This window comes from Morus notabilis, unplaced genomic scaffold, assembly GCF_000414095.1.
Source record: "Morus notabilis unplaced genomic scaffold, ASM41409v2 Scaffold75, whole genome shotgun sequence".
In the NCBI taxonomy this organism is placed as follows: Eukaryota; Viridiplantae; Streptophyta; class Magnoliopsida; order Rosales; family Moraceae; genus Morus; species Morus notabilis.
The window spans coordinates 49621-63369 of NW_010361425.1; the positions used below are offsets into that span (position 1 = coordinate 49621).

The following is a 13749-nucleotide window of genomic DNA, read 5'->3' on the forward strand; positions in this document are numbered from 1 at the left end:
TATTATATTAAATATAATAATAAATATATATTATATTGTAATTATATATATTATATTATAGTATAATATAATACAATCGTTATTTTTAATTATTTTAGTTATTATTTTAATAATATTATTATATTATATATCATAATTATATAATAATAGTTTTTTATTATATTAAATATAATAATAAATCTATATTATATTGTAATTATATATATTATATTATAGTATAATATAATATAGTTGTAATTTTTAATTATTCACAGCAATTCAACCTTATAATTTACCAAACGTTATTACGCTGATTTTGGTACTAACACAGCTATTATAATTATAGTTTACCAAACACTCAGCTGTTTTTTGTAACAGCTGTTTCTTTTTTCAGCACAGCTAAAAGCAATTTTTTAAAAATCTACAGCACTACCAAACGAAGCCATTGTGTTTCATTGTACTCATATAAACATGGAAATTATGGAATAGAATCTCGAGTACTTTGAGTTAGGCAACTTAGTACATTAGCGTTGTTTTATTGGTTTGTCACTGGCGCAAAAGTTATGCTGTAATCATTATCAACAAACACCAACAACGCAAGCCTTAATCCCATATTAATTGGGGTCGGCTATATTGATTTTACTTTTCCACGCAAATCTGATCGAAATTAGACTTTCTAGAAGGTCTAGATCTCGAATGTCATCTTAACTATTTCGGTCCACGTAATTCTTGGTCTATCCCTCCCTCTCCTAGTATTAGGTATAAGAATGTCCTCCCAAGCACGAACTAGTGCTTCTAGCGGTCTACATTGGACATACTCGTACTACCTTAAGCGGCATTCGCGCACCTTATCTTCTATTGGTGCTACACATACTTTACTACGAATAACTTCATTCCTTATGGGATCCATTCTTGTATGGCCACTCATCCATCTTAACATACACATTTTTGCCACACTCATCTTACATATATGTTGTCTCTTAATGGCCTAACATTCACTACCATATAACATAGCTGAGCAGATTGCAGTCTTATAGAACTTTCCTTTCAACTTAATAGGCATCTTGCCATCACATAAAACTCCCGCAGCATTCTTCCACTTAACTCACCATGTCTTAATCCTATGTTAAACATCCTCTTCTATATCTCTTTCGTACTGCACTATAGACCTAAGGTATCTAAACTTCCTAAATGCCCCAATCTCCACACCATCTAAAGAAATTATATCACTCTGATTATTTGAGTTATTAAACTTACAATGCATGTATTCAGTTTTTGTCATGCTGTAATCATTTTCAAAAAAAAAAAAAAAAAGTAGTTTGGTTTTAATTAGTCTATCCCAGTAAATGACAACTGAACTATTGCTGCTTTTTGGCCATTAGCACCACTAAATTGGCGCTCATTTTGTTTCCAGAAGGCCTTCTGGAAATACATCGTGATTTTGACATCATTATTAATAATAATTGAACATAAAACTGGTTTCAAAAATCTTCTAAAAAAAAAACTGGTTTCAAAAATCCTGCTATAGGACTTCATTTTACTCTGATTCTAATGTATCTCAATTAAATCTCTCTTCATAACCGTGTGGGCAAAGTAAGCATTGAATGTGGAATGTTCTGTTTGTAAGTATTTTAGAAGTTAAATTCCTAACCCATTTCACACATTTATTTATTTTATTTTTTTTTACGCATCCTCATTAAATGTTTTGCTGAGATGACAACATTTGTCCATTGGCAGCGAAGTGGATTTATCAGACGATGAATTCGACAACGGGACTGAAAGAAGTTGTTCATGTACAATCATGTAGTTTGGCTTTTACCTGAGATTATTTGGGCTCAGCCTCTCTCTTTGAATGCAAATGATGGAAAACAAGTCAATTGCTGCTAAAGGAGCTTGTTCATTCTTCCTTGGAGCTTTCTGGACTATTTTCCGAATGAACTTGGGAAAAAACGAAAGAAGCGGGTTTTTGATACAACAGGTGCTACCACTATAGCAAGGAGTAACATTTCTTGCAACGATCATCGGACTGATCATTTGTGTCTATATTTGGTTGCTGCCGGTTTTCAATTTTGTCTCTGGGGGCTCTGCCCTTTGCTTCATTTTGTTTATTTTCAACTTTTTGTGTTATGTGTATGACTGCATTGCCCATTGTTTTTGTCGTAATTATTGTGTTTAAATTTTTATTTTTTCCCCTGGGTTTGCTCTGTCATATTGTGTGAATGAATCTTCACATCTTCTATTTTCTCTATTACGAGTAGAAAAATTTAGAAGCGAAAGAAAAAAGTAGATATCTGATTTTAAAGTTAATATAAGTGTTGCTGTGTTGGAGCCATCACTTGCAAATTATCTGTTATGTGATCACGCTAAGGTCATATCAGAATTATAAAAACATGCAAACTTATAAACTCGGTAAAGATATGTCCATTTGCAACTACACAATAATGATATATATACACACACGATAATATACATACATATATATATATATATTATCATATCACATAATTTTGAAAAGGACAAAATCTAGAGTAACTTGGGTAAAAAGGAAGATTGAAACCAAATGGTTAAAAAATGAAATAAATATGTGAGAATTAAAGGAAGACAAGTTTTTTATTGTGTATGGATATATATATGAATGTGAGGTGGAGCACCGTGACACGCAATGTATTTGTAAAATATTCCATTATGCAATATTTGCATTATTATCTGAGATCAAATCTGATGATACCTTTGAAGTTTGAACCAAATGGCATGACATGACGCAGAATATAATATGAATTTTATCGTTCACAAAAAAAAAGGTTATAATTTGAATTTTGATTTTAAGTATGCCCCCGTTTGTAATTCACAAATAAAGCGTGCCTTTTTGTTAATTTCTTAAGAAGTAAATTTTTGTCAAAAAAAAAAAAGAAAAAGAAAAGCAAGAGAAGAAAATCCTAATAACCAAAAGTACACAAACACTCTTCTTAAGTAGCGCATCATTAATGAATAAAGATTCACAAGTCTTGGGAGTTCAATCCTCTAAGCAAGAAAATAAAAAAAGAAAAAAAGTTTAAAACTGCTCTTTTATGATAGTGGTGTTTCTATTATTGACCTCCTTAATTATATATATTTTTATTAAAATAGATCAACTTAAAGAAAAAATACAAAGGCAATATTAATATCACACTAAATTTTAAAAGTCAATTCTAGAAAAAGATTCAAATAAAAATTACAAATGCAATCGAACCCACAACCCATAATCCCCACTCAAAACCCGCCCAACCCCGGCCCTCGCCAATACAATTAGAATAGAGGATCTTAGCCATTGAAGTTAAAATCCATTACAATTCCTTAATTATTGAAAGTCACTTACTCTTCTGTTCGTATAAATGTAAATTAGTAATAATCACACTACATTCAAATTTATGAAAGTGCATTTGAAATATAACATTTTTTTAAAATATTTTAAAAATTAACAAAATAATATTGTAATTATTTTAATGATATATTCAACAAAATGTCGTAGTAATTATTGTTATGTTATTTTTCCTATTCGTAAAACATTCTTTTTTTTTTTGGTATTTCAACGTGACTAGTTAAATTTATAATATGTCCAAAAAGCCCTTGTAATTATAAGAGAACTAGGATTCAACAAGTCACTTCAACACTCGTATAAATGTAATTTTTAGATAACTAGGACTTCAACAACGTAATATATGCTTGGCATAAATAAGGATCGTACTTGATTAACATTATAAATCAAGAGTAGTTACTTATTAAAGTACTCCTTGGCATTCATATAAATAAAGGAAACAATAGAAAACAAGGATTCACACATCTAGTGAGACTAGAACTTCAACAACGTCTACTAGTTGGAGTCTGTGAGATTAATTGTCAATCCTAATTTGATTAAAATTTATCATGGTCCATCCATTAACTTACATATTAGAGATAACTCTTAATCATTTTAAAAAATTATAAGGAAATTAGAATCATAGTTGATTTAGATTAACGTACGTAGTCCAGTCCAAGTCTGACTCGAAAATCTCCATGATAACACCGCCATTTATTTCTCTCCTTATATATACATTACTCTCTTCCTATTCAATTCAACATAGCCATTGTCAAGTTTTTCTCATCACAGCTAGCAAAGTATTACGATTAGGGCACCATGAGTAACCTCAAAAGCTCAACCAGATTCCAACTTCTTGAGATCAACTTAGTCTCAGCCTATGATCTCAAACCACCAAGAACCATGTTCACTTCCAGAAAAGATCACCATCAGATTTACGCCGTAGTTTGGATTGACCCGAAACAGAAGCTCAAGTCTCGGGTACTCGACGCCGCGAGGTTCGAAAACGCGAGGTCGAACGACAAGTTCGTGTTCGTCGTCGACGCCAAAACACTCGACAGTTGGAGTGCTGCTCAGCTCGTGGTCGAGTTCTACTGTGTTGGAAGATTCGGGAACGACAGGTTGATCGGGACTTCTAGAGTTTTGCTGGGAAGTTTTGGCAATTGTGGCTGACGCTTTTGTGAAACGACGACGGGGACATTTAGGGGATTTGATATTCGACGTCCGAATGGAGATGCTAAAGGGATTTTGCACATTGGAATAACGATCTTGGATGGACTTGCTTGTGATGCGATCAGTGATCAGTTTGTGGGGATAGGATCGCCCATTGATTGTCAGAAGTTGACCGGAGTCGGAGCCGCGGCCAACAAGAAGGATAACAAGGGTGCTGCAGCTTTCATCAGAAGGATTTTTTCGTTGCATGGTTGAAGCTTGAAGGAAAAGGAAGAACATGCTTGTAGAAGAAGATTTGATAGTGTGTCGACTGTTACATTGCAAAGCGTAGACACTCTTTTTTCCTCGTTAGGTTTGTCCCATTGGGTTTACTAACAAAGTTTTTAATGAGGTCTATCATAGATTCTGACTATTAAAAGTGTAGTTTAGTATATATTTTACGGCGTCAATTTCTACTTTGCATTGTTTCCTACTTTTCTTTTCAATTTAGTAGTTCTTTACTTTTGGGATTGTTTTTTATGGGTCATTACACAGAACACTTGTAATTTGTTGGACTTGCTTAGTACATTTATTCTATTTTATTGATAATATATATTGGGGGTGGGAAGACGATATGAGGGTGTTATGAAAGTGTGAACTTAGTTGCGATTATAAAACCTGGCACCCAGCAATTTTATTTGTTAAAAAAAAGTTTGTCAATATGTAAATTAGCATATTATACATGTAATATTGATTTGCATGGAAAATGTATAACAAATTTTAGTAGATAGTATTTTCTTTCGAAGTATGTATATGTAAATTTCTATTATATGTTATTGCCGGAGTGCATATTTATGAAGCAAATACACACACACACACACACACACACACTATAGAAGGCATACGGCCGTCGACTTGAGCATGTTGAATTGTAGTGTGTAACTGTTTAATTTGAAAATGTTCACCTAGATCATGGGAACATGTTGATATAATCTCTGTTTGCTATAACTTTTATAAGTACAAGAAATCATTTATCTTTTCTGTGCCGTGCTGATATCCTATTGAAGTAACTTCAATAAAGAATTTCATTTTAAAAAATGCCTGCTTTTTTCACACTTCATCATGTCTTATTAACATTTTATCTCCAAATTCAGTCACAAACAACAAAACATAATACTAAGCTTTAACAATCTCCAAAATTAGTGCAACTGAACCACAAGAAACAGGAAAGAAAAGAAAAAAGAAACAGAATTCTTGTATTTTTTTGCAACTTTGGCAGTATAGTGAAGATACAGCTTATGATAGACAAGAAAGAGAGTGAAAATTAAACAAATTACTCAACAGAGTTACAAAAGAGAATACTGGAAGTGACTAAAGCAATCGCAGTAATTGGAATTGGGAATTCAACATCAAGCCAATGCATCATTCCAGATCTAATATCCCGAAATTCAAGAGCAGAATCTTTACTTGATCGACAAGGTCTGAACCAGTTGCATACTCTGTTAGCAAACCAACAGCAAAACCAAACATTGCCCATCTGCAGAGTCAACACAGATTAAAAAGTTATCAGAAGACACCACCAAATCAAGACCCTCAAACTTCTCAAGCCAAAAGTATAAAAATATGAAAAGGTCATACATCTGAATCAGTCGAAAATGGAAGAAAAACGACAAATTTACGTGGGTTTCTTCTGATTAGATAAATAAACAGCAAAAGTATTTCAGATTTTTAACATCATAAAAAAAGTTATGGAGGTAAGTATGCCAATTTACCAACTTATGAAAATTAATAGGCCATTTTGTATTTCTAATTTTTCATTTCTTAATTTACCCTTTTCTTCTATGGATCATAACCTATCAGACTATGACCGGCGCCGCTGATTGGAAGCCAACGGCTATCAGGTTATGAATCATAACTTGATAGACTATGGTTGGCGTCGGCGACCAACAACCGACACAATCTATTAGGTTATAGATCATAACTTGATAGACTATGGCCGGCGCTGGCCTAATCTGTCAGGTTACGGATCATAATCTGATAGATTATGGCCGGCGGCTGGTGTAACCTGTCAGGTTATGGATGCCGGCTGTTGTAATCTATTAGGTTATCATAACCTGTCAGGTTATGACCAGTGGCTGGTGGTCGGTGTAACCTGTCAGGTTATAGATAATAAATTGTCAGGTTATGGCCCGCGGCAAGTGTAATATAAGTGTCAACTTTTTTATTATTTTTTCCTTTTAGGTTGAATCTTCTCTCTTCTATCTTTCTTTCTCTTGTCTTTGTTTTATCTCTATCCAGTCTTTCCCTGTCACTCTCTCTCCCCTAAACTCCCTTCCCTTTGACGACCTTTTCTCTCCCCCGCTCTCTCTCTCCTCCGGTTCTCTCGTCACTCTCTGATATCTCCTCCATCGACCTCTCTTTAACTCTCTCTCTAACATGCGATGAAGCTTCTCGCCATTGAAGATCTAGATGCTCTTTCATTGGGACAATCTTTATCATGAGAGATGGTGTGGTCGAAGTGGACGAGTGGTAGGATTGATGGCGCATCGATTAGCAATGATAAAATCACCGACGAAGAAGACAAACACGTAGATAGGAGAAGAAAAACTTGATACTTTCCGTCGTCGTGAGGCCATCGGTTGCCGATCACCGTTGCGAGGATTCACGGTCATGAGACGTCGTGGTACAGATCGGTAGTTGAGGAGAGAAAGAGTGACTCAGTAAGAGGAGAGAGAGAAAACGTGCGCTAGTTTTTTAAAGAGAGAGATGGAGGAGAGAGAAGAGAATAAGTGTTAGACTTTATTTTGGCACGAGAAGGAAAAAAATAAAAGGTTTGAACATGCTTTACTTAATTAAGAGTAGTTCTGTAATTTTATTCAGGTGTGAATATGAGTTTTTACTTAAAAGCCTATTTGCTAACATTATTTAAATCTTGGCCTATTAATTTTAATTTCCCTCTTAATTTGGCCTATTTCCCTCATTCTCCCTATTTTTAGTCACCGTTGTGTATCCTGCGGTACATATCCTATAGTGCCGGGTTCTTGGGTCTTCACGTGACTATAATGGGCTTGGACCGTACGAGCCAGTCCAAACTCAGCAATATAGGCCTCAAAGTCCTACTTCAAAAAGACATTCCACGAGTTTATGTCCCTAATGGATAAGGGGCTTTTCCAAGCCGTGCATGTACGCCAACCCATTTGCCACACCGCTATTGATCCTGTGCCTGGTTTCCGAGGAGATAACGGAAAGCGCGAAGTTGAACTATTATTGGACAAATCGTGTAGCCTACTGTATAAACTTCCTTCTCGAAGACTCCTAGATCAGAATCTTATTGGCGCCGGGGACACAGTACCCGATGATCCGTTCGATGTTCTGGTGCTGGAGCTTTCCGAGGATTTCGAGCTCTGATCGGAATTCCTTAGAAGACGTCAAGGATGGTGAGGTTGAGACCATTGGGAGCACAGCCTTGTAGAGGAGTCTGAATCTGCTGTGGCCAATGATCAAGTCGAATGAGAATCTCTTCGTTGCGGTGATTATGTCGCTCATGGCCGATATCTGGAGCGACATATGGAAGACTGCGACCTCCTTGACATCAATAGTCATTTGATTTGGGTTTGGATTTGGATTTGGATTTAGATTTGAGGCCTCCTGGATTTGGGAGCTCTTAAATTTTTTACTTTTGCAGACCATGATTCCTAGGGCAGTGAAGATTATAACGGCAATGGCGAGAGTGGGAAAGCTCGCCATGAAGCCTAGAGCAGTTGCATCCATGGAGACAAAAGGTACATTTTTTCTTTTGAGTGTGAGTTTTGAAATTTGGTGATTTTTTGTCTCATAAAAAGGTAAGTTGTTTTGATGTAAGAATAGATTTGAGAAAGAAAGAACTTTTGTTATATGTATATTGAATGGTCAAAAGGGGAAGTTGCAGTGCGTTTGTTTGAGTTGTTTCTCAGACAAATGAGATGTGAGAATAGATATAAGTTTTCCTTTTTTTTTCATCAATTTCATGGAAGATTCAAATATAACAAAATTTTCCACACAGATAGAGAGTTAGTAAGAATCCAAGATGCATATTGATCCCTATTAGCATATTGGAATATTTTCAGTTATTGATATAATTGGAGTATTTTCTGCTTTTCTATTTTGGCAGTTGTTTTAGTCAGCTATAGTATATTCTAGATAGAATTTGTTAGCCTCGTAAACAGAGTCAAGGCACTCTTCTATATAATCAGTTGTACTTCACAGATTATGTGTGAAATGAGAATGTGCCTTTTTTTAAATTCTCTTTTTCTGATATGGTATCAGAGATTTTCCCTTTTGCTGCTCCTTCTTCTTCTTCTTTCCATATCTGAAAATGGCCCGCGGTGGTCAACACAACAACAATAATAACAATAATAACAATTGATTTCAACCACTCACTCCTCATGCTTCCTTTACTACTACATCTTCTCACGGTTCTTCCTCTATGGATAATATTCACAACCCCTTCTTCCTCCACAGTGGTGACCATCCTGGTTTGACCCTTATTTCACACATTCTCATCGGCCCCAATTACAATACTTAGAGCCGAGCCATGCTTATGACGCTAAATGCCAAAGATAAACTCAGATTTGTTGATGCTACTTTCCGGCAGCCACCTCCAGAGGATCCCATCGCTGGCGTCTGGTTTAGACGCAATAGTATGGTCACATCTTGGCTCTTCAATGTTGTTTCCAAAGAGATTGTTGATAGCCACCTCTATTTTGAAAGTGCTCAAGCTGTTTGGTCAGATTTGCATGACCGATTTCATCAAGCAACGCCCCACGTATTTTTCAAATCAAACAACATCTCCATGGCCTTTCTCAAGGATCTCTTGATGTTAATACCTACTATACCAGTTTGAAGATTCTCTGGGATGAACTTAAGAATTTCTAACATGTTCCCGTTTGTCAGTGTGGGGGTATGAAAGCATGGATGGATTATCAACAGCAAGAGTATGTTATGCAATTCTTGATGGGTCTCAATGAATCTTATGCCGGGATGTGTGGACAAACGCGATCGCCCCATTTGTTCGTATTGTGAGCTCACTAGGCATACTGTGGACCGTTGCTACAAATTAAATGGTTATCCACCAGGATACAAGCCCAAGCCCAAAACCCAACAGAGCTCTCCTTAATCTACATCACACCCTGTTTCTTCATCTGACAGATCCAAAGGTTATTCCTTTTTCCACTGCTGCGGCTACCACAGCTTCTCCTTCACCATCTGGTATGCTTTCCACTGATCACGTTCAACAGCTCATTGCTTACCTTAGCTCGCACCTCCACCTTCATGGCGCCGACTCACATGCGACTAAATCCGCAGTGGGACCATCTGTTTCTCACATCTACGGTAATCCTTTTTCTGTCCTTTCACTTCCCTCTCATTCCGTACCAAATGATGCTTGGGTTATTGACACAAGTGCCACACATCATGTGTGCTGCATACTCTCTCTTTTCTTTCATTCCACACTCCTTCACAATACCACAGTCACTCTTCCTGATGGCCACAACGTAGCTATCAATCGTATAGGAACCATAAAATTGTCCAACTCCTTGATTTTGCATAATGTGTTATTTGTTCCCTCGTTTTCATTTAATCTTCTCAGCGTTAGTGCTCTCACTCTCAACCATAATTGTCATGTTGATTTTTCTTCTAATTCATGTGTGATTCAAGACCTCACTCGGGGCTTGATGATTGGGAGGGGTAGAAGACAAAACAACCTTTACTTTCTCGAATTAGGGCTTTCTGTTTGTAATTCATTGTTTTCCTGCAGTGTAATGTCTAAAAGTGACATATGGCATTTTAGGCTTGGACATCCGTCCACTGTAAAACTTTAAATTCTTCATAATGAATTGCAAATCCCTAATTCTTTATCACATATGTCTTCTCATTGTCGCATTTGTCATATGGCTAAACAAACACGCCTACCTTTTGTTTCACATAATCATATGTCTGCTTAGCCATTTGATTTGGTACATATTGAAATTTGGGGTGCTTTACATGTTTCCACTCACGCTGGCCACAAATATTTTCTTACCATTGTTGATGATTGTATACGAGCTACTTGGGTTTATCTCTTGTGTGCCAAATCCGATGTTCTTACCATTTTTCCAGATTTTTATACTCTCATTACTACACAATATGGCACTACAATTAAATCTGTTCGTTCTGATAATGCACCCGAGTTGGCTTTCCTTAATTTTTTTCGTTCCAAAGGAATTATTCCTTATCATTCTTGTTTTGACACTCCTGAACAAAATTCAATAGTTGAACGTAAGCATCAACACATACTTAATGTGGCCTGTACTTTACTTTTCCAATCGTGTGTTCCTCTTTGTTATTGGGGTGATTGTGTCTTAACCGCTGTTTATTTAATCAACCGCACACCGTCCCCATTGCTCTTGAACAAAACTTCGTTTAAGCTTTTGAATAATAAACACCCCACACATGTTCATCTTCGCACGTTTGGATGTTTATCTTACAGTTCCACACTTGCTGGCCAGCACACTAAATTCACTCCTCGTGCCCGAGCTTCAATTTTCCTTGGTTATCCCTTTGGCTACAAAGGATATAAACTTCTTGACTTAGAGAACAACAAAATTTATATCTCTAGAAATGTGCTCTTCCATGAATCAATATTTCCTTTTGCCAATTCTACACCAAAACCTGATTTCCATGATTTCTTCAGTGAGTGTGTCCTTCCTACATCTATTCCTAGCACTTCTAAGCCCTTCCATCCCTCTGATTCCCCCACTCCTTCCCCTATTTCAGAAATGTGAACCTTTCATCCTCCTCTTATTCCTTTTAGCTCCGTTGCTCCGTCTCATCCACATCGCGTTTCCAAGCAACCGTCTTACTTGTTCGATTATCATTGCTATTTTTGGTTGGTCTCTTACTCAACTTGATGTCACTAATGTCTTTCTCCATGGTGATCTCACTGAGGAAGTTTATATGACACTTCCCCTCGGTTATGCTTATCGACAAGGGGAGCATTTACCTCCTAATGCTGTTTGCAGGCTTCACAAATCAATCTATGGTTTGAAACAAGCCTCTCGACAGTGGTTTCATAAATTTTCCAGCGTTATACTCTCAGAAGGTTTTACACAATCTGCCAGTGATCATTCATTATTCACCAAATCTCATGGTTCTTCGTTCTTGGCTCTCTTGGTATCTGTTGACGATATTATCATTGCAAGTAATGATCCAACAGCTGTGGCCAATCTAAAGTTTGCCCTAGGCAAGCAGTTTAAAATGAAAGATTTAGGGGAAATAAAGTACTTTTTGGGTTTGAAAGTTGCTAGATCTGCTGCTGGTATTTCTATTTGTCAAAGGAAATATGCCTTGGAATTGTTCTCTAAAGCAGGCTACTTGGGGTGCCTTCTTCCATTCCCATGGAGCCCAATCTGAAGGTTTCCCAGTTCGATGGTGACTTACTTGCTTATCCTATAAATTATCGAAGGTTGATTGGAAAACTCATATATCTCACCATTACACGGCCTGATCTAAGCTACTCCGTCAATTGGCTTAGTCAATTTTTGGCTACTCCACGCACTGCACATCTTCAAGCCAATCTCCGTATCTTACAGTACATCAAGAAAACTCCAGGGCAAGGTTTCTTCTTTCCCGTGAAGTCATCACTTCAGCTCAAAGCCTTTGCGGATGCTGATTGGGGTACCTGTCCTCATACTTGGCGCTCTGTTACTGGTTTCTGTGTTTTTCTTGGTTCTTCCCTTATTGCTTGGAAATCCAAAAAGCAACAAGTGGTTTCTCGCTCCTCTGCTGAGGCAGAATATCATTCTATGGCCAACACCACTTGTGAGCTTATTAGGTTACTTGGTTTGCTCAAAGACTTACATGTTGTTCACCAAGGCCCCGCCCTTTTATATTGTGATAACCAAGCTGCCCTTCATATTGCTACCAATCCAGTTATAATAAGCGCACCAAATATATTGAGCTCGATTGCCATTTTGTACGAGAGAAGATACAAGCTAGCATGTTAAAGACAATGCATGTCACAACACAGAATCAACTTGTTGATCTCCTTAACAAGGCTCTTCATCCTACACAGTTTCAACTTCTTTTGGGCAAGATAGGAATCCATAACTTGTATTCTCCATCTTGAGGGGGAGTATTAACATATTGGAATATTTTTAGTTATTGATATAATTGGAGTATTTTTTACTTTCTGTTTTGCCAGTTGTATTAGTCAGCTTTAGTATATTCTAGATAGAATTTGTTAGCTTCGAAAACAGAGTCAATGCACTGTGCTATATATTCGGTTGTACGACTCGCAAGGAAATACATGCTCTTTGATATTTTCAAGAGCAGCTTCTTTCATCTAAGTTGTAACACACATTAATCTTCTCCTTGACTTTTAGCTTTAATTTCAACTAATCAATGGCGGAAGCAATTCTTTTTATAGTTAAACAAGGTCTCTGAACTTTTTTCTTTTTTTATAATTAGTCCTCATAATAAATAGTGTTTTAAATTGAACTCTGAACTTTTTAAATGTCTCAAATTTAGGTCCTTAATTAAATGTTTGTCAAAATTTAGATGAAAAATGTTAAAAGAATGATAGTTAAGCTATATAATAAGAGAATGAATGCCCTTTCCGCCATTTACTACGAAAGAGAAATTAAAAATCCAATTTATTTGATAAGAAAATTTATAATTAATAAAACTAGATGATTAAAAGACTCATAATTATTTTAATTATTAAATTATTCAAATTGGATGATTAAAAATTCGTACATATAAACTGAAACTTTTTTTTTTCCTTTTTACTTTTTTGAGTAATTAAAAGTAGTCATCTAACATATATTTAATTTATTAGAGAATGAAAGATCAATATATATGCAGAACATTTAAGCTTTCATCAACTAATTTCAATTAAATTTAAGATAATTTTCGTGAAGGCTGCATTGATATGTTTTTTATAAAAATGTATTAGGAATTTTTCTTTCAACCTTTTGTACTTGAATGTAATTTTAGTAAAGGTCATTTCTGATAATAAATTTTATTAAAATATGTGTGTGGAGAATATACATGGGTTGAAATAGAGCTCCCTTAAAAAAAAAATCATAAACAAACAAAAACCTTCATTAAATTATAGGACTGCCTATCATTTGATATCAAATTACGAGATTACTTGTGTTTTCTATATAAATTTTAATAAAATTTTAACTGAAAGACTAAATTTAAAACATTTAAAGAATTTAAAGATTAAGTTAAAACACTTTTTGAGACTGATGATGATAGAAAGA

At 35.7% G+C, this 13749-nt stretch overlaps 2 protein-coding genes across 4 annotated transcripts in view; both read left to right on the forward strand.

The window, feature by feature from the left end:
- The window catches only part of LOC21406546, a 6060-nt gene extending 3755 nt beyond the window's left edge, over positions 1-2305 (forward strand). For all 3 annotated transcript variants that reach the window (XM_024166490.1, XM_024166491.1, XM_024166492.1), the window contains exon 3: positions 1717-2305. In XM_024166490.1, coding sequence (XP_024022258.1) covers positions 1717-1786 — 70 coding nt within the window. In that variant the 3' untranslated portion in view covers positions 1787-2305. The remainder of the gene's footprint in view (positions 1-1716) is intronic.
- A 1827-nt stretch (positions 2306-4132) lies between these two features.
- Positions 4133-4741, forward strand: LOC112091849. The gene is made up of 2 exons (XM_024166474.1): positions 4133-4434; positions 4519-4741. Exons 1-2 carry the CDS (start codon positions 4133-4135, stop codon positions 4739-4741), a joined length of 525 nt encoding a protein of 174 aa, XP_024022242.1.
- The last annotated feature ends 9008 nt before the right edge of the window (positions 4742-13749 follow it).